Source organism: Copadichromis virginalis, linkage group LG3 (genome assembly GCF_057382275.1).
Source record: "Copadichromis virginalis isolate Kocher_CV1m ecotype Utaka linkage group LG3, C_Virginalis_male_GT1.1, whole genome shotgun sequence".
Classification (NCBI taxonomy): Eukaryota; Metazoa; Chordata; class Actinopteri; order Cichliformes; family Cichlidae; genus Copadichromis; species Copadichromis virginalis.
In genome coordinates this window covers 13621864-13645439 of record NC_140620.1, presented here as the reverse complement: position 1 = coordinate 13645439, position 23576 = coordinate 13621864, and the positions used below count along the sequence as shown (strand labels likewise).

Genomic DNA, 23576 nt, shown 5'->3' with positions numbered 1-23576 from the left:
GGGCAAAAAAGTATTTAGTCAGCCACTGATTGTGCAAGTTCCCCCACCTAAAATGATGACAGAGGTCAGTAATTTGCACCAGAGGTACACTTCAACTGTGAGAGACAGAATGTGAAAAAAAAATCCATGAATTCACATGGTAGGATTTGTAAAGAATTTATTCGTAAATCAGGGTGGAAAATAAGTATTTGGTCACCTCAAACAAGGAAAATCTCTGGCTCTCACAGACCTGTAACGTCTTCTGTAAGACGCTTTTCTGTCCCCCACTCGTTACCTGTATGAATGGCACCTGTTTGAACTCATCATCTGTATAAAAGACACCTGTCCACAGCCTCAAACAGTCAGACTCCAAACTCCGCCATGGCCAAGACCAAAGAGCTTTCGAAGGACACCAGGAAAAGTATTGTAGACCTGCACCAGACTGGGAAGAGTGAATCTACAATAGGCAAGCAGCTTGGTGTGAAAAAATCAACTGTGGGAGCAATCATCAGAAAATGGAAGACATACAAGACCACTGATAATCTCCCTCGATCTGGGGCTCCACGCAAGATCTCATCCCGTGGGGTCAAAATGATCATGAGAACGGTGAGCAAAGATCCCAGAACCACACGGGGGGACCTGGTGAATGACCTGCAGAGAGCTGGGACCAAAGTAACAAAGGTCACCATCAGTAACACACTACAACGGCAGGGAATCAAATCCCGCAGTGCCAGACGTGTCCCGCTGCTGAAGCCAGTGCATGTCCAGGCCCGTCTGAAGTTTGCCAGAGAGCACATGGATGATACAGCAGAGGATTGGGAGAATGTCATGTGGTCAGATGAAACCAAAGTAGAACTTTTTGGTATAAACTCAACTCGTCGTGTTTGGAGGACGAAGAATACTGAGTTGCATCCCAAGAACACCATACCTACTGTGAAGCATGGGGGTGGAAACATCATGCTATGGGGCTGTTTTTCTGCCAAGGGGACAGGACGACTGATCCGTGTTAAGGACAGAATGAATGCGGCCACGTATCGTGAGATTTTGAGCCAAAACCTCCTTCCATCAGTGAGAACTTTGAAGATGAAACGAGGCTGGGTCTTCCAATATGACAATGATCCAAAACACACCGCCCGGGCAACAAAGGAGTGGCTCCGTAAGAAGCATTTGAAAGTCCTGGAGTGGCCTAGCCAGTCTCCAGACCTCAACCCCATAGAAAATCTGTGGCGGGAGTTGAAAGTCCGTGTTGCTCGGCGACAGCCCCAAAACATCTCTGCTCTCGAGAAGATCTGCATGGAGGAATGGGCCAAAATACCAGCTACTGTGTGTGCAAACCTGGTAAAGACCTATAGTAAACGTTTGACCTCTGTTATTGCCAACAAAGGTTATGTTACAAAGTATTGAGTTGTAGTTTTGTTATTGACCAAATACTTATTTTCCACCCTGATTTACGAATAAATTCTTTACAAATCCTACCATGTGGATTCATGGATTTTTTTTTCACATTCTGTCTCTCACAGTTGAAGTGTACCTCTGGTGCAAATTACTGACCTCTGTCATCATTTTAAGTGGGGGAACTTGCACAATCGGTGGCTGACTAAATACTTTTTTGCCCCACTGTATGCCTCGCCATCACCAGTGTGTGAATGGGTGGATGACTGAATATAGTGTAAAGCGCTTTGGGGTCCATAGGGACTAGTAAAGCGCTATAGAAATTCAGACCATTTACCGTTTATGTAAACACCAAACAAAGTCCTGCACACAGTGAGTTTAGTGCACTGGGTGTGTTATCTGTTAGTAATCGTGTTGAACATTATAAAAGTGTCACAAAAGGTTGATTCTGTTTATCTGGACGCATTCAATTGGAGAAATGCTTTGTCACTCTTCCAAGTGATTTCTTCAGTTCCATTCGATTCCTTCTTGTGGGACATGCATGGAACAATTCACCCAAGAGGCATCCTCGTCAGATGCCCAAACCACCTCAACTGGTTTCTTTCGATGTGAAGGAGCAGCAGCTCTACCCTGAGCCCCTCCAATAGCCAAACTGCTCACCCTATCTCTAAGGCAGAGGCCAACCACTCTTTGGAGGAAGCCCATTTCTGCCACTTCTATCCGCAATCTCAATCGCTATCCGAAAGAATAATGATGATTGATCAATGACCATTTAATCAGTGTCCATGTACACCATTAACAGAGAGAGTTGTGGAATAGCTGCAATCACAGCATTGTAAAATCAACAAATCAGTTTATTTCTAAGCTCAGTTGATCTGACTGAGTGATCTGAGTGAGCTCAGCCTTCACTTTCTACAGGGAGATGTTGTTTTCAGGCACAGAAGTAAAGACATGTTTACCCACAGCATTCAGTTACAGAGGAAGACGTTGCTCTAAGGCACTTCAGAAACAGAGGTTTGTCTGTTATTGGAGGGACAAAAACAATGAAAAGAGAATTCAACAGGTACATGTAAATCTTTATTAACACTTACACACTTACATAGTGCTCATATTTCATTCAATCACAGAAGGAATTCACTGATTGTCATTGTCTTTAAAAAACAAACTCTTATAAGGCACACATGAACTGAGAAAAACCCCACAAACACCAAGAGGACGTTTCAAGAAGGCCACAGAGAGAAGAGTACAGAAGTGGAGCAGTTCAGTGATGTAGGTGGAGGCGTCACACCATCAGGCCATGAAAGTATGAACCATGATTTGAACCTGAAACAGTGCAGAAGCTCTAACAGTGGAGAGATGTTTGGAGTTAAAGCTTTGGTCAGACCAGAGATCAGAGCATCAGTTCATCACACTGTCCTCACTGCTGTAATATTAATGCCACACTGTTGTTCTTTCATGTGCTGATGTGATGTACTCATGTTTACATGTTAGTGTTACTGACCATTAAGTTCTGTAGGAACCACACATTCACACACAGCATACACGGATAAATAAAAAACACCCGTTGATGTCTTTGGACTGTGGGAGGAAGTCAGAGACCCAGAATCCACTTCAGGAGATACATGTATGACCTTTGTTCCTCATGCGCTCCATGTGTTACTTTACTAATTCACAGTCTGTTTCTGTGGGCAACAGGATGACTTCACTGCTTCACTGCTGTCTCATTACAAATCCACACAAACATGATGTGTATATTTATACATTATGAGTGGCAATTTTCCCTAAAATCACAATGTTTCTAACTTGAGCCAAACTGGTGGATCTGAAAATCCATCTAAACAAATGAGTCAAACTTCACCCAAAAGAGCACCAGTGTACAAAAGTTTGCATCATCTATACAACAGTATAAATGTGACAATATGTTTCATATTTTTGAGTCTCATGGGTCTGTTTATGAAAAGTAATCAGGTCTCAACCCAGCAAAGTTGTTCAGGATGTTTTGCTGGTGTCAAAGGTCAAAGCAGTTTAAATCTGAGCTGAACAGTGTGTCATGTTAAAGAAAAGTTGAAGAGGTTGTCAAACTTCTCAGTGCAGGATCAGAGAGAGACGTTAACAGTTTGTACAATCTGTTAAACTGGGTAAGATTGGTTTACAAACTAAAAACAATGTCAGCCAAAGAGATGATTTTTATACAAAGTGTTTTCCAGTGGACTGTACTTAAAGAAGAAAAAGTCACATGAAGCTAATAAACAATCACACCAACATAAAATAGTTAATTTGCCTAACCTGAAGCTCCAACACTCACTGACTCTGAGATCAGAAATTCATGTGTGTTTGTAACACAGTTTGACTTTGTGTCAGTAAATCTCATGAACAAGATGAATAAACTGTAGTTCAGAGTCACTGACAGCACAGACACACACTGTTGGTCCGAGTCTGAACATGATGATCATCAGAGTCGACTGCTGGATGTTCAGGAGAGTTTCTGTCTGTCCTCAGATCGTCCGACTCACAGTTCATCTCTGTGTCCTCCTGGCTGACCTGCAGGTGAGAAACAGCTGTGAGGTGTCCTCTTCTAGTTCAGGAGATTAGATGAAAAAATCATTCATAACATTTATAAAGTGAGAAAATGTTAATGTTGATTTTTCTGCTTTTTATTTAAAAACATGATCTGACCAAAACTGCAGTCTGGAATCTTGCTTTCACCATAAAAAAATCATAATTTTTTTCAAATACACAGGTCTAACAGCTGCTTCGGGGTCAGAGGTCATGTTGGGTTGATCCAGCTGTTCTTTATAATTTGACCTGTTTGGCTGCAGACTGTGAGAGCTCATTAAAACATGTCTGAGACTTTTGGAAGGTCAAATCCTCGAGTCTCTGAAAACGTGTTTGTTTATTATGAGGCTGAAACATCTGAACCTGTGATTCAGTGACAACAGCTCTGTCACACCAAACACTGTGTACACAGTTTACTACTTTTATATACCAAGCACTTCAAACAGTGCAATATATCAATACCATGCAATATATAATACTATATACCAAACATCATACTTACAGTTTGATATAATTGTTCAAAACAACCAAACATCTAAAAAAAACTGACTTTTTAGGTTTCTACACTGAATAAATATCCAAAAACATTTTGACTGGTTAAAATCACGTTTGCAGAAGATTTGGTGGTTTCCTGGTGTAGAGTTACTAGAGTTAGAATAGAGTTAATATTCCTTCTTTAATAATCCTTTGTTGTGCTCACTGCTTGTTTTATTCCTGTGTTTGATGATCAGAGTCTCTGTAAGTCATGAGTGTCAATGAACGATCAAATGAGAAACTCCAGGAAGTGCTGAGTGGACTGTGCCATGGGGGAAATATGATGTTGTTTATGTTTAATATTTATGCTGTTTAGCTTACATTTGAGTTATTCTGGATTTGATTAATTGACCTGTTAACATACACCAGGTCACCAGTGCATTACTTAAAGCTTTAGCAACATGCTAATTAAACATATGTTCAAGAAATAAAAAATATTAACTTCATCTGATCCAACATTCAGATTATTTTAAATGTGCGAGTCTGTAATCTCAGTGACTAACAGAGAACCTGAGTGTAAATGTGATCAGATGAAGTGTGAGGTTGTGAGAAAGTCTCTGACTGCATTCATAGATGTGTCCTTTCAGCTGCTCGCTCTGATCCAACCTTTGGTCTCTAAGAAGAGGCTTCAGGGAGACGTTTGCTACGTTGGACTGTAGGACCATCAGAAATGTGTGCAGTAACAAAACAGGCAGCACTGAAAGCAGCTCTAAGTGTTTGTGTTGTTCAATGATTTGTGCACAACAACAACAATGGGACCTCTCTCATCCATCAGTCACCATGTGGACATTTTTCTAACACACTTTGAAGCTGATGGACGTTTTGTGTCTGCACTAAGTACGTTTTCAGCAGCTATGGCACCGGCAGGATTCACTTTCACAGACTCACAACCACCAGCTCCACCCCTCCCCTCCCCCTCCAGCTGTAGGCTTTAACATTGAGTTTCCCCACACATGTTTACAGACGAGTTAGAGAGCAAGAGAAGAAGAGACATAAATGTCTTTGTTTCTGCTCTAACCAAACAATGCTGCTCTACAACTCTAGACTACCAGCCACAAAGACAACAGCTGGAGAAACATCTGTCTACCTCTGACATCCAGCTCATCCATACAACAAACAAACATCAACAACCAGGAAGCAGCTTCACCTCTGATCACACACTCAACTCTACTCACTCACCTGGAGGATCAACAACCAGTTTGATGAAGCTGTGTTTGAATGAGCGTGCTTCTACCATGAGGAAACGACACTCGTATGTTCCAGCATCATTAATCGTCACATCCTTCAGAATCAAAGACACGTCTCCATCCTTCATCTGTCTGTCCTGCAGATCCACCCGGTTCTTAAAAGATGGATGCTGGTCGTATAGAATAATATCACAACCAACTCGGAAAAGAACATTTCCTGACTTCAGGTCAGCTCTCTCCCACTCTAGAGCGAAGATGTTGTTGTTTGGAGCTCGACATGTCAGAGTGACGTCCTGTCCAGACTCAGCTGTGATGGTTTTCTGATCTGAAAGATGAAACAACACAGAGCAGAGAGGTTAAAGGTCAAAGTGCAATTATGATCAGAATGGTTGACTTTAAATATTTTGTTTATTTCCTTTGACATTTGAGTTTTATTTATTTTTTTCATTTTATTTTCAGTTACAGCAGCATGTTAATAGCAAAACTTTGAACATACAGTAGTTTGCTGTTCAGTTTTTACAATACCCCAAAAGATAACAGAAAGAAAACAAACAAACAAACTAAAGAAACCCCTACAAAACAAAAAACAAACAAACAACAACAACAAAAATAAAATGGATGGATGGTATCTGGTCATGACAATGTGGTCATTTTAAATGTTTCCATGTACATTAGAAAAGGCTGCCATGCCTCAAGAAATTTGGTGGTTGAACCTACCAGTGTATATCTCATCTTTTCTAAATGCAAAAACTTCATGAGCTCTGCAAGCCTCTGTTCATGTGTGGGAGGAGCTTCCTGCTTCCATCTTAAAAGTATAAGGCGCCTTGCAATGAGTGAAGCAAAGAATTTGAATAGTATTTTGGCAAAGTGATGTTTTGAGGTATCACCCCAAAGATTAGAGCAGAGGGATCATAATTAACGTTATATATCTCTGAAAAGGTGTTAAATATACCCATATGGAAAAGAAATAGAAAACACTTATAAGACTTGCATAAGATGTGGCCTACTTCATACAGTCAATCATATAAGGCTTATATGATTTACTCATGAAAGTGGCCACTTTCTCATTACTTTCTTATATTGTTTTAGTAAATATCCAAAACATACAAGTTTCATTTATATGATTTTCAAGGGATCTTAATCTGTTTTCACTCTTGTATGCTTTTCATACAAGCTTCACACAAGACCGATACAAACTTTATAAGATTTATATGCATCTTTTCCGTATGGGTAGACACCCAATAGTTATGAAGATTGGGGCATGTCCAAAAACTATGAAGGAGTGAACCTGTTTCTGCTTTACATCTGTTACACAGGGGGTCAGCCCATGTCTGGCACATATAGAAGAAGAGTGTACCCTATGGAGAAAACATAGAGCTCATCTGTTAAAGTCATCCCAAGGTCTTTCTCCCACTGAGCTTTAAGGATGGAGAGAGAAGGAGATTGAAGATCTAATAATATAGCATACATTTCTTTAATCGCCCCTCTCTTATGAGTGTTTATATTAATAATTTTATCCAAAGAAGTTTCCTCAGGTACTTCTGGAAATGAAGGAAATCGACTCTTTACAAAGTGGTGAACTTGTAAATAGCGGAAAAAATGTTTGCGAGGAACATTAAACTGCTTCAGGAGCTGCGTGAATGAGAAAAATTCCATCTGCAAAAAGGTCTTTGATATTTCTAAGTCCATTACCTTCCCATATTTTAAAGGCAGAATCCATCATTGAGGGTGGGAACATATGATTTGAGCTGATAGTGTAACCCAAACCTTACATTGCACCCAGATTCTGAGCGAGTCATACAACAAAGGGTTACATTTATAGGTGTACAGTTCTAATGGGAGAGCTGAACTCAACAAAGCTGATAGGCACATTTTGCCACAATTGGATGAGTCAATTTGGAGTCAAGCTGGAGTCTCTGTGGTAAAATTACTGATCCAGCATATTTTGAATATTTGCTGCCCAATAATAAGACTGAAAAATTGGCAAGGCTAATCCACCCATTGGCCTAGTCCTCTGCATGAAATCTTTACGAATTCATGGACTTTTGCCGTTCCAAATAAATGCAGGGATATGCTTATTCAGTGTTATAAAGGCTCTGACATATACAGCAGGAGATCGTCAGCATATACGGATATTTTGTGCTCCTGGTCAGCTCTGAAGATGCCCTTAATGCAACTGTCAGCTGTCAGCTTGGCTTTAATCGCCAATGGTTCAATTGATAACGCAAAAGGAGAGGGGATAAGGGACATCCTTGTCTCGTACCACGGAGAAGTGGGAAATAAGAAGAGAATAACAAATTTGTTCTAACACGTGCCATAGGTGAGGAGTCAAGTAACTGAATCCATGAAATGAAATTAGGGCCAAATCCAAATTTATTTAGAGTATAAAACAGATAATCCCACTCCACCCGTTCGAATGCTTTCTCAGCATTGTGTAATAAGGCAATTTAAGGGGCTGTAGTTGACTGTGATTCACTTTCACAGACTCACCACCAGCTTCACCCCTCCCCTCCCCCTCCAGCTGTAGGCTTTAACATTGAGCTTCCCCACACATGTTTACAGACGAGTTAGAGAGCAAGAGAAGAAGAGACGGATTCATAAATGTCTTTGTTTCTGCTCTAACCAAACAATGCTGCTCTACAACTCTAGACTACCAGCCACAAAGACAACAGCTGGAGAAACATCTGTCTACCTCTGACATCCACCAGCTCATCCATACAACAAACACACATCAACAACCAGGAAGCAGCTTCACCTCTGATCACACACACACTCAACTCTACTCACTCACCTGTAACAATCAGGTTGAGGCTGCTGATGGACTTCCATGAGCGAGTTTCTTCCATGAAGAAACGACACTCGTATGCTCCAGCATCATTAATCGTCACATCCTTCAGAATCAAAGACACGTCTCCATCCTTCATCTGTCTGTCCTGCAGATCCACCCGGTTCTTAAAAGATGGATGCTGGTGTGTTGAATCAGGGAGACCATCCTGGTACAAAAGCACATAATCATCTCCCAGGTCAAATCTCTCCCACTTTATTACTCTAATGTTGTTGTTTGGAGCTCGACATGTCAGAGTGACGTCCTGTCCAGACTCAGCTGTGATGGTTTTCTGCTCTGAAAGAGGAAACAACACTTTGACATTTGAGTTTTTAGTCATGTTGGATTTAATGAACCTCTGAACATCCAGCAGGTCACCAGTGACCCACTGAGGGGGAATTTTAGCCTCATGCTAAACATGCAAAGTGTCAGAAACTACAAGATGTTAGCTTCCACAAACAACAACATGTGCTGATAATAAGTGAACATAATGTGTGAGAGAAAGCAGCCTCTCATTATAAGACACTGTGAGTCTCTGCATGCTGCCTTTATGGAGCTACAGCTGTTTGTATACACTGAACAAAAAGCTTTGTAGCTGCATCCTGACTCCTGACACTACAACACATCACACTGACACACACATTACACTTCTTTGTCTCTGTCACAGCTGGATTACAGATGTTAAGTGTCCACCCAGCCTGGTGTCTCCTTCACACACAGACAAACTGAATCCAGATGAAAATAATCCTCCTGTACTTCTTGTTATCTCAGAGAGAACCTCAGTTTAGTTCAATCTCACCTGCAGAGACGAAGACAAGGACAAACAGCAAAGTGCAGCAGAGCAGCGCAGTGCCAGCAGCCATCTCTGTGTCAGTATTTGTGCTGATCCGACTCTTAGTTTGTAATAAAGCTGAAAGTCTGCTTTGAAGAACAGATCTGACTTTCAGCAGCTCACTCTTACCCTGTAGTTTGTGGTTCATTTAAGAACCTTGGAAACCTTGGCTGTTTAGTTGAATCAACAGGTATTATCAGGCTGACGTCAGCATGATGTCATAAACACACGATAAAACATCAGAGTTTTAGTACAGCCTCTTGTTCTCTCCTGTAGTCTGAGTGTAGCCATTATAACAGTGAGACGGCACTGCCACCATGAGGTCAAACTGGAGCATTGCAGGTAATAATTCTCATCCTGAACACTGTTGGAACATCAGACCTCCTCACGCTTTGAACTCATTGTGATTCTAAATATTTCTAGTTTCACTTTGACCCCAACCCTAACCCTGAAATGGGCTGTACAGCTTTTATACTTTGACAATGACAAAATATTATTATCTTCTCCCAAATCCAACGTGGCAGTCTGCTGCGAATCCTCCCCGTCCACATCTGACCTCCCCTGGTATCTGCTCCTCCTGGAATCAGAAACACATGGACACAAAAACACATCCTGCCTTGATTATCTAATGTTATCCTTCAGCTTATTCTAAGGCCCAGTTCAGGACGTCATGTTTGGACTTCCTGACCCAGAGACTTATAGAAAACAATTATCAGTGTATGTGTAAAAATCCTCTGCACTCTGCGTGTACCTGCAATATTTCAGATCCAGACAATATCGCTGAATGAATCTGTTAACTCTGAAAACACAGAGTCAACTCATTTATGAGCACATTTGCATTATGTATATATTCATTTAATAAAACAGCTTTATTTAATTTTTTTTGGAAACAATTTATAATGTTGCCTTTCACACCTATTTTCCGTGTGAACAAAAGAACGTTCAGCTGTTATCAGGTTCCTCTCCTGTCTCTGTTGTGGAGTGTATGTAGACGACCCACGAACAGACATAGGCAGAGAGATGGAACTTGAAACCAAAAGCGAGCCTTTATTTGGCTGGTGACAGGAGAACTAAGAAACCTATGAACAACTATGACATACTGTGATAATATGAGGGCACTATGACACACACTATGACTCTGTGACTATGAGGACATGGGGGTGGGAACACAGACGAAGCAACAATGAACAAAGGGAGACAGAAGACTTACATACACATATGAGGTGATGGGGAAGTGGAGGCACCTGGGAAAAAAGCTGACACAAATGGACATAATGACATCACATGGGGAAGAGTAAAACTAAACACATTGGCTGTGTCCAAATCAATGACTGTAGAAAACATGGACGACGCGACAGCGCCTCCTCCCATTGTGCAAAAATGAAGCCAAACAACCTGCCTGCTGCACAGCTGGCTTATGGCACTAAGAGGCACATACCTCCCTCTAGTGGTCACATTAAGTTCAAACATGGAAAAAGTGTTGGCTACCTATAACATAGTCCTGGGATCACTTCCGGGCCATGTGACCTCAGTAACTCAGTTGACAGCAGGGTGGGTCATCCACTCTCAGGACCTCCGCCAGCATCACAACCTCACTGGGAGTTAAACACCCGAGACTCTCCATCAGCTTTCAGAACTGAAGAGGTGAAGCGCAGTTTGCTTGTTAACGTGTTGACGCCGTCCAGCCCCACGCACGGGGCGATCCGCTGTAGCTCGTTAACGGAGATTTGCCGTGTTGTGGCGTTAACGTCATTTCAACGAGATTAACGCTGACAGCACTAGTGAGAACACAACGAATATGACTGCACATTGACGCCGACATCATCCTAGTGCAAAGACAAGTGGAAGCAGACAAAAACAACAAGCACGCATGCTACAAACTTTACCCGAGTCATTTAGACAGCCGTTAGCACATGATTCTCCTTATGGGGACCTGATATGTTTAATATGCTGCTGAGAATATAGCCCAGAAGAAGCGTATAGTATAGCTTTTATTTTGGAAAGAGACATTTCTCTGTAATAAACTCTCTTTTCCAAAGATGAGTGATTTCTTGATCAGATAGATTTATTTTATCCCTTTGTTGTTTCAGCAACATTAAATCTAAAAACTGCACGTTTGAGTTAAAATATATATTTATAATTTTAATAAATGACAAATTAAAAAGGCATGAACATTTTTTTGTATCGAAAAAATATCGAACCGTGACACCAAAGTATCGAACCGAACCGAACCGTGAATTTTGTGTATCGTTGCACCCCTAAAAAATTATATATATATATATATAATTTTTTTGGGGTGGTTTTGGTTGCATTTTTCAGGATTTATGTTCTAAAACATCTGCAGCTCCATGACACTGAAACAAACCAATTACCATGCAGTACAGCAATTTTACATTTTTTCACATTTAATAATCACTTTTTAGTTTAGAGTCCAGTGCGTATGATTAAAAAAAACTGCTGTTGTTTCAACTGGTCAGTTTCAGTCTTCTGACTCTCCACCTTTGCTTCATGCTCTAATGCAAGTGCAAAATGAACTGTGCAAGATCTTCTTCCTTCCGCCATCAATTTCTCTGGAAATTACAGCAATATTGTCATGTCACAAATTACCATTAAGCATAGTCTCACTACCCGACCCAACACTTTACCTTGGATCTTCTTTTCAGACGTAGTATGTGTGTCTGTGCAAACCTGAGCTTTTTATACCATGACAGAAAGAGGGGTGAATGAGTACTTACTTACTTAAGTACTTACTTAAGTACGGAGGCATAAAGGGGATGATATGATAGTTCTATAAATCTTCTAACATGGTGGAATCAACATGTTGTTTAGTTTATGTTCAAGGGCAGTGTGAGTACCAGTCAAATGTAGTGTGGACGGGGTTGTTGGAGTGCAGTCTGCTCGTGGTCTGATCTGTGGAAAAAGAACAAAGAAAACTGCAATGATCTCCACACTGAAAAAAATATGTTGTTGGATTTACTTAATTCAATGGTGGACATTTGTTGCACACAAATGTTTTGCTTTGGCAGCAACTTAAACAATTGAGTTAAATTAACACAATTTATTCATGTTCAATAAACCTGTGCAATTTGTGTTGATAAAATGTGACTTAAACATGTTTTGATGAAGTAATTTGAGCTCTTGGAATATTTTAATCCTTCACAATTTTCTCACGTTATCCCAACACGATTCAATAACTTTTACCCAATACTACTTGGTCACTTAAATACTACATGTTATCTTCAAATTACATTTTGCTATTATATTCTAGTATCAAATACACAATTTTCAAATGGAGGCCTTATAACAGATTGTATTGTTCTCTTCCAAGATGGTTGCTGGCATCCACCAGTAACCTTTCAAAACAACATGTCTAATTTCACTGCAGTAGGTAAAGAATTAAACTGACATTACTCCTCTACTGAATCTATATAAATCAACAGTTAAATAATGTCAGTTCTTCCGTGTTCTCTGGAATCAATCGCAGCAAAGAAATTAGACTGTTTCTTTTGAAAAATGTTGGGAAAGAACAATACAAAACATTCTATTTAAGGCCTCTGACATCAAGATTCAGTTAAACAACAATTATAACTAAACAATTTGAGGTAATGTTAGTTTCCATTAACATTAAATTAGGTTACTGAATTGGCAAACACCTTCCTATTAACACTACCCATTTTACCCCAATAACTAAAGAAATTAGCACTTGCAGGTCAAAAACTTTATTCAAGAGACGCAAAAATAACATTGATACAGTGACTGTCAAAAATTACAGCACTGATCATACTGTGACATCTTGGTTCAAAACAGCACACTTAGAAATATTCAACGTTCTTTACTTCAACTGAATGAAACTGAAAATACCATTTCACACGACCCATATGGGATATTTAGACTGTATAACTGTTCACGCTACATCTCTTCGCTAGTAAAAGAAAGAAAAAATACAAAGAGAAATTTAAAAATGCTGCCAAACAGACAAACAGAACTTGTACAGAGCAAAAGGAAAAACAAACAACAACAAAAAACAGCTCGTCCTCATGGCAGTTGCAGAGTATATAAAAATGAACCCTGCGATCCGTTCCTGGAATTGAGCTTCAAAAATGCAGCAGAACAAGTGTGAGATTTAAATGTCCTCTCACCTAGAGCTGGTCACCTCACATGCATAACAGTGAGCTTCGTTGCAGGAGCAGTTTTGTCTTAGTTATGAGCTTTTCTTGAGAGCTGAGTTGCATCCAACTCCATTACCACCCATTGAATCACCTCAAAAGTGTAGCAGAGTTGTGATGGGTAACTCATGTTGAAGGAATAAAAAAGGTCCAAACAGCATGGCTACTGCAAAGGTCACGTTATCCAGATCTTGAAGAACAACATCAGAAAAGTCATTGCCTGGCGCATCTCTGGAGACAGATGTTCATTGTGGTTTTCTCAATCTGTGCAGTGGCCTCAGTCAAGTCCTGGTTAAACACAAAACATTTCTTTAAGATTCCTTTTTAAACTCATCTCTTTTGAATCTACCAGTTCTAATGTTAGAGTAATTTAAACCAATGCAAGCAACATAGTAAATAGCTATAGCCAAAGAGTGGCCTGCCATGCTGCCATTCATGGTCTAACAGAGTTTCTAAGAGAGGGTGAAAAACATAATAATTTCAAATGCTTTACATTAGTTTTTGTTAGAAAGACACCGGCCCATCAGAAATCCAGGCTATGTCACTCAGAAGATGTTAGAATTTAGACTTTCAGCCCCACAATTTGGTTAGCTGTTGGTCAGTTGGTCTTTTTTTTTTTTTTTTTCAAACAAAAGCTAATGTAAATACTGGTGGGATTTTCCTTTGTTCATTAGAATGACAAATTTAAAGTTTTTTCACACTGATGTGACCCCTAATACAGGGGTGGGGGTGGGGCCTCAAGGGCCGGCGGCCAAGTTCACTACCAGGCCTCATGTGAACTTCAAATTATTAAAGAGGACTACTGGTCCTAACCAGTCCAATGAGGATCAAGTGGATAACTAAATGCATTTTTAAAGGTTGCAAAGCCACAATCTACTCATAAAACACTCACCATGAACTCCTGCACCAAGATGTTGCAATTGTCTTTCACACAGATGCGGAGCACTTTGATGAGGGACTCCGAGCATTAATGTCATCCTTGACTATTATAACAAAGAAAACAGAGATTTGTGAACTTTTCAGTAGCACAGAAGAAAATGATCCCAGACAAAAACTCTTGACTTTTTAAACCAGTCAACATGCAACACCAGCATCTACAAAGCAATATCAAAAGTTCCTGTTTGACATCAACTTTATGGATATATAGTTTCCAGAACATTTATTTTTAAAAAAAGATAAATTTTTCTCAGTGGGCCAGTAAATGCATGACGAAAATTATGGCATCCTTTTAGTGGAATCATTACTCACAGGTAATAGTTGACTGTTTCAATGGATGTAGCATAAAAATTTTACTGACCTAATGCAATACATATACACTTTGTAGTTAAAGAATTTTAAAGTTCTTACTGTCATAATGGCAGCTACATCCTTTAGCTTTGTGCCCTGTTCCCCCAATCACTTTGCAAACACTTTCAGCAGACTGTCAGAGAGAAACTCAGCTCCGTCAGAAACCTTGACTGTAAAGGCATGGTTGGGATGCACTGGAATGCTGCATTTTATCTGAAATGACATAAAATTATTTTGAAATAACAGCAGGCACTGTGCTTGGTTAATCAGTAATGTTTTGTTGAATAAAAACTGTGTTTCCAGATCTTATGGGATTAAAAAAAATCCAAAGATGTTTGTTTCTGATTTGCAACCCAACAACCCACAAGTTACAACCTCATTTCAGTTCAAGTGTGCATTAATGCGAGTCCAGTAATCACCTTTCTGGCAATACATACAGGTATAAGTTAAACCTATGGCAGATTTTGGATTTCTCAGTTGTATTAATAGGGTGAGTATGCATGCACCTAATAATTATAAAAAACCTATTATAATTAAGTTACAGAAACGAAAATAGAATATACTTTCTTACCATAACACCTTGAACCCACAATCCATCAGCTGACTCCTGGTGAAATGCAGAATAGAGGTCATCTCTCAATGTGCAGCAAAAAAAACAAAAACAAAAACAAAAGGACAGCAGGTGAGGCCAGGAGGGGTAGGGATGTAAGCTAGCATAATGCCGCTGATGATATTAGCTAAAGCTGTTCAATGTCCAAAATCTCACTAACACCATGGTGCAGTAAATACACAATGTAACTGAAGAGTCAGTTGGCAAATCTATTCACACAGAAAACCAAATTATGTTATGAGTGCCTCGTAATTAGGTTTAATGTGATATTACGGCTCTTGTGCCAAAGACAAATTCAAATGAAAAAGCGCCAATTCTTTGACAACAGATAAAACAGCAAATAAGCTAACGGCTCTTTTTTAGCATGTTACATGGCGACACTCTAGACGTTTAACTACATTTGGCTGAAATATGGTAAATATTAATTCAAAAAATCAAGACATACCAAAAACGTAGAGTTGGCTGCTCGACTTGACTGAGATGGATGCCTTTTTTAAACCACGATCCAAAGCCCGCGAGATGAAATCACGCGTGGTTTCACGAGATTTAACGTTGCTATCTTATTGACTTACTTCACCTGAACATGATATGAACAATTTAATACACCCTTTCTGCATATCATGTAGTTTTTACACTATATAGTTACATTTAACTTTAAAACATGAGGCAATTGTGTTAAATACATGCAAGATGCTTACATAAATCCAAGAGATGGCCAGTCCCTTTTTTTCAGTGCATTCAGTCACTGAAAACATAACAGCATCTGTGTCATCTGCAAACGTCAATGATTTTTCTACCTGCAGACAGAAAAATAAATCACTGAGCCGACACAAAGTATAAATAAATGTAACTCTAGAAACATGGATGAAAACAAGAGAGGACAAAGCAGAAAGAAGAACAGAACACTGAATGTTGTTTAAGGTCAGACTCTGAGGTGAGGTTAAGGTTCTTCTCACCATTTTGGACTAAGTTTAAAGAAGTGACTATTTTACTGTGGACAGGCTCAATTCTCTAACAATATACTACACTCTGCTTTTTAACATGACCACAGAAAGAAAAGGCAAATAAAGGAAACATGTTATAAAGCACACAATCTGATCTATTAACTAAAAAGAGAGAAATTATGTTCATGATAATTGGACTCAAATGCAGGACACATTGGTTTACAGTATTTTTTTTATCAAGTTTAGCCAGAATGTGTAATGGGGAGGGCAAGGAGGTCTCTGAGTTTACAGAGGAGAGGACAGTCCAACAGGCACATGGGTGAAGATCCAAGCAGAGGGGAAGAAGCAAAGGTAAGACCAGAGGTAAGCATGAGGAGCATCAGCAGCAGGTAAATACAAAAAAACAGAGATTCAGAGGCCCGAGCAACTGCACCACTGAAACATTCAGTGAGGAAGTGATTGTCAGTGAATCACACCTGCAGTAATGTCACTGCGGCACATGTGTAAAGCTTAACTCATTTTAAATACTTTATATTGTGTTCAGTTTACAGTAATGCATCATTTTCTGTGAAAGAACCACGGATCTCTAAACAGCTTTCAATTAGCTCAGAAAAAAGGCGGATTTAAAAAGGAAAAATGCCACAGCTCAATTTACCCGTGGCATATTAAAGTGTTTGTGCTACTTTATGTAATTTTTATGTCATTCTTAGTAGGCAAGTTTTAATTATGCCAAATATTACTCTTTTTTTGCGCTTTGGTTATTATTATTTTTTGTAAAGATACAAATATTTGGGGGACCCATGAGACTCCACTCAAAAGCATCTTATTTTTCCTGCCCAGTTTAAAATCATTTGCTTGTCCTAGTGCCAAGTTTATATCCCATTATTTACATTTTTTGGTACTTCTCCCAATATAAAACGCACCTTTGGTTTCATAGACTGATCATCTCTGCAGTTTTATTCCAAGACTGCAGCACCCCTGTTAGCTTGTTGTTTAGTTTGTATTGGCTGTTGTTTGTGATATTTAATCAGTAGGAGTAATAAACTTTGTCTCTTCCTGATGTGTGTCTTTTATCCTGTCGCCATCTGCCCTCGTCTCTTTTCCGTCACCCCCAACCAGTCACAGCAGATGGCTGCCAAAACACCTATTGGATCAGTGCCTGTATAACCTACGATGGTGTAACAGCAGGCACGTGCAGAGGGGGGGGGCTGGAGGGGCTTGAGCACCCGCCCCTTTCCTGATGGGTGCCCAGAGTGCCCTTTTGTTGAGGCAACTTTAAAAAATTTTTTGCGGAGTCTTGTCTGTGCCCCTCAACAATAATATTTAACTATTAATCACAGTTTTGCTAAATGAAAGGATCTGGCTTGCATCAGTCACATGATCACATTTAACCAATGATCGCCCTTGACGGCAGAACGCGCTGGTTACGAGCCGGGAACGAGCTCACAAAGAGCACGCGCATTTTTAGCGGTCCGGAGCTGTAGGAGAAACACAAGTTAACTCAGAGACACAGACTGATGCGACACAACCAGTAAGTAGGTGTACAGCGTACACTGTAGTGTGTAGCACCCAGGAGTATCAGCTTATTACGTACACGTTGGTAAGTTGTCTTGTTGCAGCTGACTATGGCGTTATTTTTGTGCCACTATTCTGAGCGCACGTAAAAAAGGTTTGCAGGTGCAAGTGTTGCATTTTGAGGAGAAATTTATTTTGAGCGAAGAAAAGCTGAATTTGAGTGAACAAAATTCATTGCTGCATGCAAAAAATGTATATCCGTGTTTGCTATTATCCATATACACACGCACAATAGCAGCCCCTCTCGCTCAGTTTTTGTATTTGCGCTCGCAATGTGTCGCTCACGCTCTCAACATTTCTGCCCGTGCACGCTCAACTCTTTCTGTACACCGTTATATTTGTGCCACAAAACCAGCCAATCACAGACTTGGATGCAAAAAAATCTGATTGGCTGTTTTTGTCTCCAATCAGCTCGAAAGGACGAAATGCAATATCCCAGAATCCATTTCGTCCAAAGCTCAAACGAGGCAGTGGCGGAGGAACACAGAGTGGCGGAGTTTGAAATATTACTCTTTCTGGGACACAAAATAAACTTTTAAGATATTTTCATGTTAGAATGTAGCTGTGTGAACTTCAAATATCTGCTCGATTTATCAAGACATCACATATTTGCATAAGTGCTCCAACGTTTTCGGAGATGCCTGTTACCCACCAGCTGACCGGGTGGGAACTCGGGTTAAACATAATATATAAGGCTGAACTGACAAAAAAATCACCGACTACACCACCAGGTATTATTGGAAAAACCATAAAGCCTTTGAACGAAAACAAACGCTGTTGTGACAGTGATGTACACTGTTTTGTTGGTATATATGTATGATTTGTATCACCTTCATGTTTCCAGCTTTACAGCTGTGGCTCCAGCAAACATCAGCTGATACTAGAAATTAATTTTAAATAAATTCTAACAACAGCTGATCAATTTTGAACGTGCTGCTGTTGTTGTTTAGCGCAACATCCGCTGGTTTCCTGTTTCTGGCGCAAAGTGGGAGATAAACAAACAAGAGAGACGATCAGCTGATCATTGATCAGTTTCATGATTGAAGTAGCAACAGGAGAGGGAGGGAGAATGAGGAGAGAAGAGGCAGCTAAGACACAGAATAACTCCAGCTTTGTGTCTTTTTTATTCTCGCTGAAGTCTTTTCCCCTCAATACGGATGTATTGTAATTGGTCCAGCCCAGAGTTGATTATTACCAGTTGGCTAATCCACCACCTTTCATTGTTTATACCATTACAAAAACAAACAAACTAACATAAAAATGAAAAATCACCATTGGCCCACCGGGCAAATGCCGGGTAAATGCCCAATGGCCAGTCCAGGTATTCGGTCAGCTGGTGGGTAACAGGCATCTCCAAAAACGTTAGAGCACTTATGCAAATATGTGATGTCTTGATAAATCGAGCAGATATTAGAAGTTTACACAGCACCATTCTCGCATGAAAATATCTTAAAAGTTTATTTTGTGACCCACAAAGAGTAATATTTCAAACTCCGCCACTCTGTGTTCCTCCGCCACTGCCTCGTTTGAGTTTTGGACGAAATGGATTCTGGGATATTGCATTTCGTCATTTCGAGCTGGTTGGAGACGAAAACAGCCAATCAGATTTTTTTTGCATCCAAGTCTGTGATTGGCTGGTTTTGTGGCACAAATATAACGGTGTACAGAACGAGTTGAGCGCGCACGGGCTGAAATGTTGAGAGCGCGAGCGACACATTGCGAGCGAGCGCAAGTGCAAAAACTGAGCGAGAGGGGCTGCTATTGTGCGTGTGTATATGGATAATAGCAAACACGGATATACATTTTTTGCATGCAGCAATGAATTTTGTTCACTCAAATTCAGCTTTTCTTCGCTCAAAATAAATTTCTCCTCAAAATGCAACACTTGCACCTGCAAATTTTTTTTACGTGCGCTCAGAATAGTGGCACAAAAATAACGCCATAGCTGACGAACTGAAACAAACGAGCGTGCTGTGTGTGCAACAGCGCGACAAACATTACCTGTCCTTTTATTAACTGCACAAGTAGTGCTGGTCATAGCTGCTGGCTACCTGTGTAAGGCTGTCATGTGTCTGTAGCTCTGTCACCGTTTTAGGGAACATATTTAGTTTTAAAGCAAGTTACATAGCTTTTCCTGCCTTTCTGGAGGGATTATATTCCACTAAAAAACGATCTAATATGCATGTCCACATAATTATGCATTATTATAATTATGATATATTAAAAAACACAAGCTGTATGTAACATTGGACCCAAGAAATATAAGCTGGAGCGAATTTGACGACAGCCGAACTTTTATTTAATACTGTGCGTTTGTACAGGGACACAGACACTCCCGCTCTCTCTCTGCTGTCATGTCCGCCCTCCTCCTCCGACTGTCACTGCCAACATATAAAGAGACACAATCACTGTCAGATCCCAGCACACCTGTTCACCCCGCCCCTGCACCGCCCCGGGAGCTCACTGCGTCACCCCTCCTCTGCAGCTGGCCAGAGACCACACCCACGCCACACTGTATTTTAAAGAACATACATTAAGAAGCAGATTATATTAGATTTATATTTTAAATAAGACAAAATTTGGATTTTACAGCAGTAAAATTATTGTATCTCTACAGTTTAAACATGTAATAAGCTTTGCCCTGCACAGAGTGGATAGTGAAACAAATGGAATCATCATAAATACATTATTTCATATTTATTACTTCCCCCTCCTCTTTGCTTTATTATTGTAGCTCTAGTAATAAATAATAATGTAAGGATTCTGGATCAGCACTGAGATGCCCAAAGTATATACAGTATTCTGAAGGTCTAAAATGTCACTGTGTGTGTGTGCATGTGTTTGTTTTATGTATATGGATTATTTTTAATTATTACTCATGATATGACATTGTCCAGACAGAATTTTATTGGAATTCCACGTGAAAGACCAACACAAAGTGGTGTACACGTGAGAAGTGGAACGAAAATCATACATGATTCCAAACATTTTTTACAAATAAATAACTGCAAAGTGGGGTGTGCATAATTATTCAGCCCCCTGAGTCAATACTTTGTAGAACCACCTTTTGCTGCAATTACCGCTGCCAGTCTTTTAGGGTCTGTCTCTACCAGCTTTGCACATCTACAGACTGAAATCTTTGCCCATTCTTCTTTGCAAAACAGCTCCAGCTCAGTCAGATTAGATGGACAGCGTTTGTGATCAGCAGTTTTCAGATCTTGCCACAGATTCTCGATTGGATTTAGATCTGGACTTTGACTGGGCCATTCTAACACATGGATATGTTTTGTTTTAAACCCTTCCATTGTTGCCCTGGCTTTATGTTTAGGGTCGTTGTCCTGCTGGAAGGTGAACCTCCGCCCCAGTCTCAAGTCTTTTGCAGACTCCAAGAGGTTTTCTTCCAAGATTGCCCTGTATTTGGCTCCATCCATCTTCCCATCAACTCTGACCAGCTTCCCTGTCCCTGCTGAAGAGAAGCACCCCCAGAGCATGATGCTGCCACCACCATATCTGACAGTGGGGATGGTGTGTTCAGAGTGAGGTGCAGTGTTAGTTTTCCGCCACACATAGCGTTTTGCATTTTGGCCAAAAAGTTACATTTTGGTCTCATCTGACCAGAGCACCTTCTTCCACATGTTTGCTGTGTCCCCTACATGTTTGCTGTGTCCCCCACATGTTTGCTGTGTCCCCCACATGTTTGCTGTGTCCCCCACATGGCTTGTAGCAAACTGCAAACGGGACTTCTTATGGTTTGCTGTTAACAACGGCTTTCTTCTTGCCACTCTTCCATAAAGGCCAACTTTGTGCAGTGCACGACTAATAGTTGTCCTATGGACAGATTCCCCCACCTGAGCTGTAGATCTCTGCAGCTCGTCCAGAGTCACCATGGGCCTCTTGGCTGCATTTCTGATCAGCGCTCTCCTTGTTCGGCCTGTGAGTTTAGGTGGACGGCCTTGTCTTGGTAGGTTTACAGTTGTGCCGTACTCCTTCCATTTCTGAATGATGGCTTGAACAGTGCTCCGTGGGATGTTCAAGGCTTGGGAAATCTTTTTGTAGCTTACGCCTGCTTTAAATTTCTCAATAACTTTATCCCTGACCTGTCTGGTGTGTTCTTTGAACTTCATGGTGTTGTTGCTCCCAATATTCTCTTAGACAACCTCTGAGGCCGTCACAGAGCAGCTGTATTTGTACTGACATTAGATTATACACAGGTGCACTCTATTTAGTCATTAGCACTCATCAGGCAACGTCTATGGGCAACTGACTGCACTCAGACCAAAGGGGGCTGAATAATTACGCACACCCCACTTTGCAGTTATTTGTAAAAAATGTTTGGAATCATGTATGATTTCCGTTCCACTTCTCACGTGGTCACCACTTTGTCTTGGTCTTTCACGTGGAATTCCAATAAAATTGATTCATGTTTGTGGCTGTAATGTGACAAAATGTGGAAAAATTCAAGGGGCCCGAATACTTTTGCTGTATTTAGCAACCAAGACTCTTCAGCATGCTCTTGTATTGCTTATAAGATTGTTCACTGCATCTGGAGGAGTGCTTGGAGTGGAAGGGTCAGAGATTAATTCATTCTCTGAAAAGCATTGAACACTAGCTTTCTCACCTAAGTGGTCAGAGAAGAAAGAAACAAAAAAGCACAGCTGTGGTTTTATTGAACTGGAGTGGGAAGGGTGGTCAACCAAGTGTCATGTTACACATGAAGAGTAGAAGTTCATCTTCAAGTTATACCATGTCAGTGACCTTCATGGTTCCTACATTCACATTGGATTTTCTAAAACAACACGTGCTGATTAATTTTATGAACGGCTGATAATCATTGACATTCACTTGTTTATCTCTTTGTAGTCTTGTACCTTGTAAAAGTTGTAAAGATTACTTTATGCATTTTGTCGCTTAGAGTATTTTTGCTCTGAGTTATTAGAGGAATTCCATAATCAAAGGCAATTACTTCCTCAGTGCCAAAAACTTCCAGATATGTTCTTTCACAGCTGCTTAAACATCTGTATCTGAGCACACATTTTGATATTTGTCCTCTAAGCTCTGGTCAGTTGGTGGAAACACACATGCTCATGTTTTACTATCAGTTGACAATCATTGATACTCACTTGTTCTTCTCCTTGTACTGCATCTGAAGTCATAAAGATTACATTAGTCACTGATTCACTAGAATAAGGTTGAATCTAATGCTACAGTGACCTCCCCTCTGTACTGTGTAATATAAAAGTCAGTCAGGTTTGCAGATGACACACAGATACTATTGAGTTTTCACTGACAGAATGGAGATCACGCTGAAGTTCTCGCTGTTGCTTCTGGTCTGCTCTGTTTCCACAAATCAGACAGAGGCAGATAATGAAATTCTTGACCAGCAGATTTCAAACCAACAACCCTGTCCACAGGAAATCCATGCTGTGCTCAGAGAGCTGACTGCCTCAGTGGCTGAACAGAAAGTGGAAATCAGGACCTTAAAACAAGAGAATAAAGGTAGAGTATGATGTCAGGTAGTGAGAAAAATGACAGCATGAGGAAACCTTCATATGAGCCCCTGTTACAGAGATATCAATGTCACTTCATGAATCTATCACTAACGTTTCTCATTAATCTTTTTATTTTTATTATTTATTCATTATTTATTCAATAATCTAACCTACTAAAAATGAAAAGATTCAAATGATGCA

The 23576-nt window shown here is 40.2% G+C and overlaps 1 protein-coding gene and 2 long non-coding RNA genes across 6 annotated transcripts; all 3 read right to left on the bottom strand.

Annotated features, from left to right (window-relative positions):
• Window positions 1–3317: 3317 nt before the first annotated feature.
• LOC146712916 (uncharacterized) lies at window positions 3318–6114 on the bottom strand. The gene is made up of 2 exons (XR_014917463.1): window positions 5641–6114; window positions 3318–3912 (listed from the first exon to the last, which is right to left on the bottom strand). It is a non-coding gene; the product is annotated as an uncharacterized LOC146712916 (long non-coding RNA).
• Window positions 6115–8177: 2063 nt separating this feature from the next.
• Window positions 8178–9536, bottom strand: LOC146712915 (butyrophilin subfamily 1 member A1-like). The gene is made up of 2 exons (XM_085445595.1): window positions 9272–9536; window positions 8178–8769 (listed from the first exon to the last, which is right to left on the bottom strand). The coding sequence occupies exons 1-2, from the start codon at window positions 9450–9452 to the stop codon at window positions 8432–8434; spliced, it is 519 nt and encodes a 172-aa protein (XP_085301721.1). The 5' UTR covers window positions 9453–9536; the 3' UTR covers window positions 8178–8431.
• Window positions 9537–13121: 3585 nt separating this feature from the next.
• On the bottom strand, window positions 13122–16112 carry LOC146712914 (uncharacterized). Of its 4 annotated transcripts, none has more exons than XR_014917438.1 (5): window positions 16066–16112; window positions 15329–15944; window positions 14818–14970; window positions 14363–14453; window positions 13122–13758 (listed from the first exon to the last, which is right to left on the bottom strand). It is a non-coding gene; the product is annotated as an uncharacterized LOC146712914 (long non-coding RNA). The 4 variants fall into 4 exon arrangements; XR_014917440.1 differs by having other exon boundaries at window positions 15329–15392; window positions 15813–16089; XR_014917441.1 differs by having other exon boundaries at window positions 15329–15364; window positions 15813–16089.
• Between the last annotated feature and the right edge of the window lie 7464 nt (window positions 16113–23576).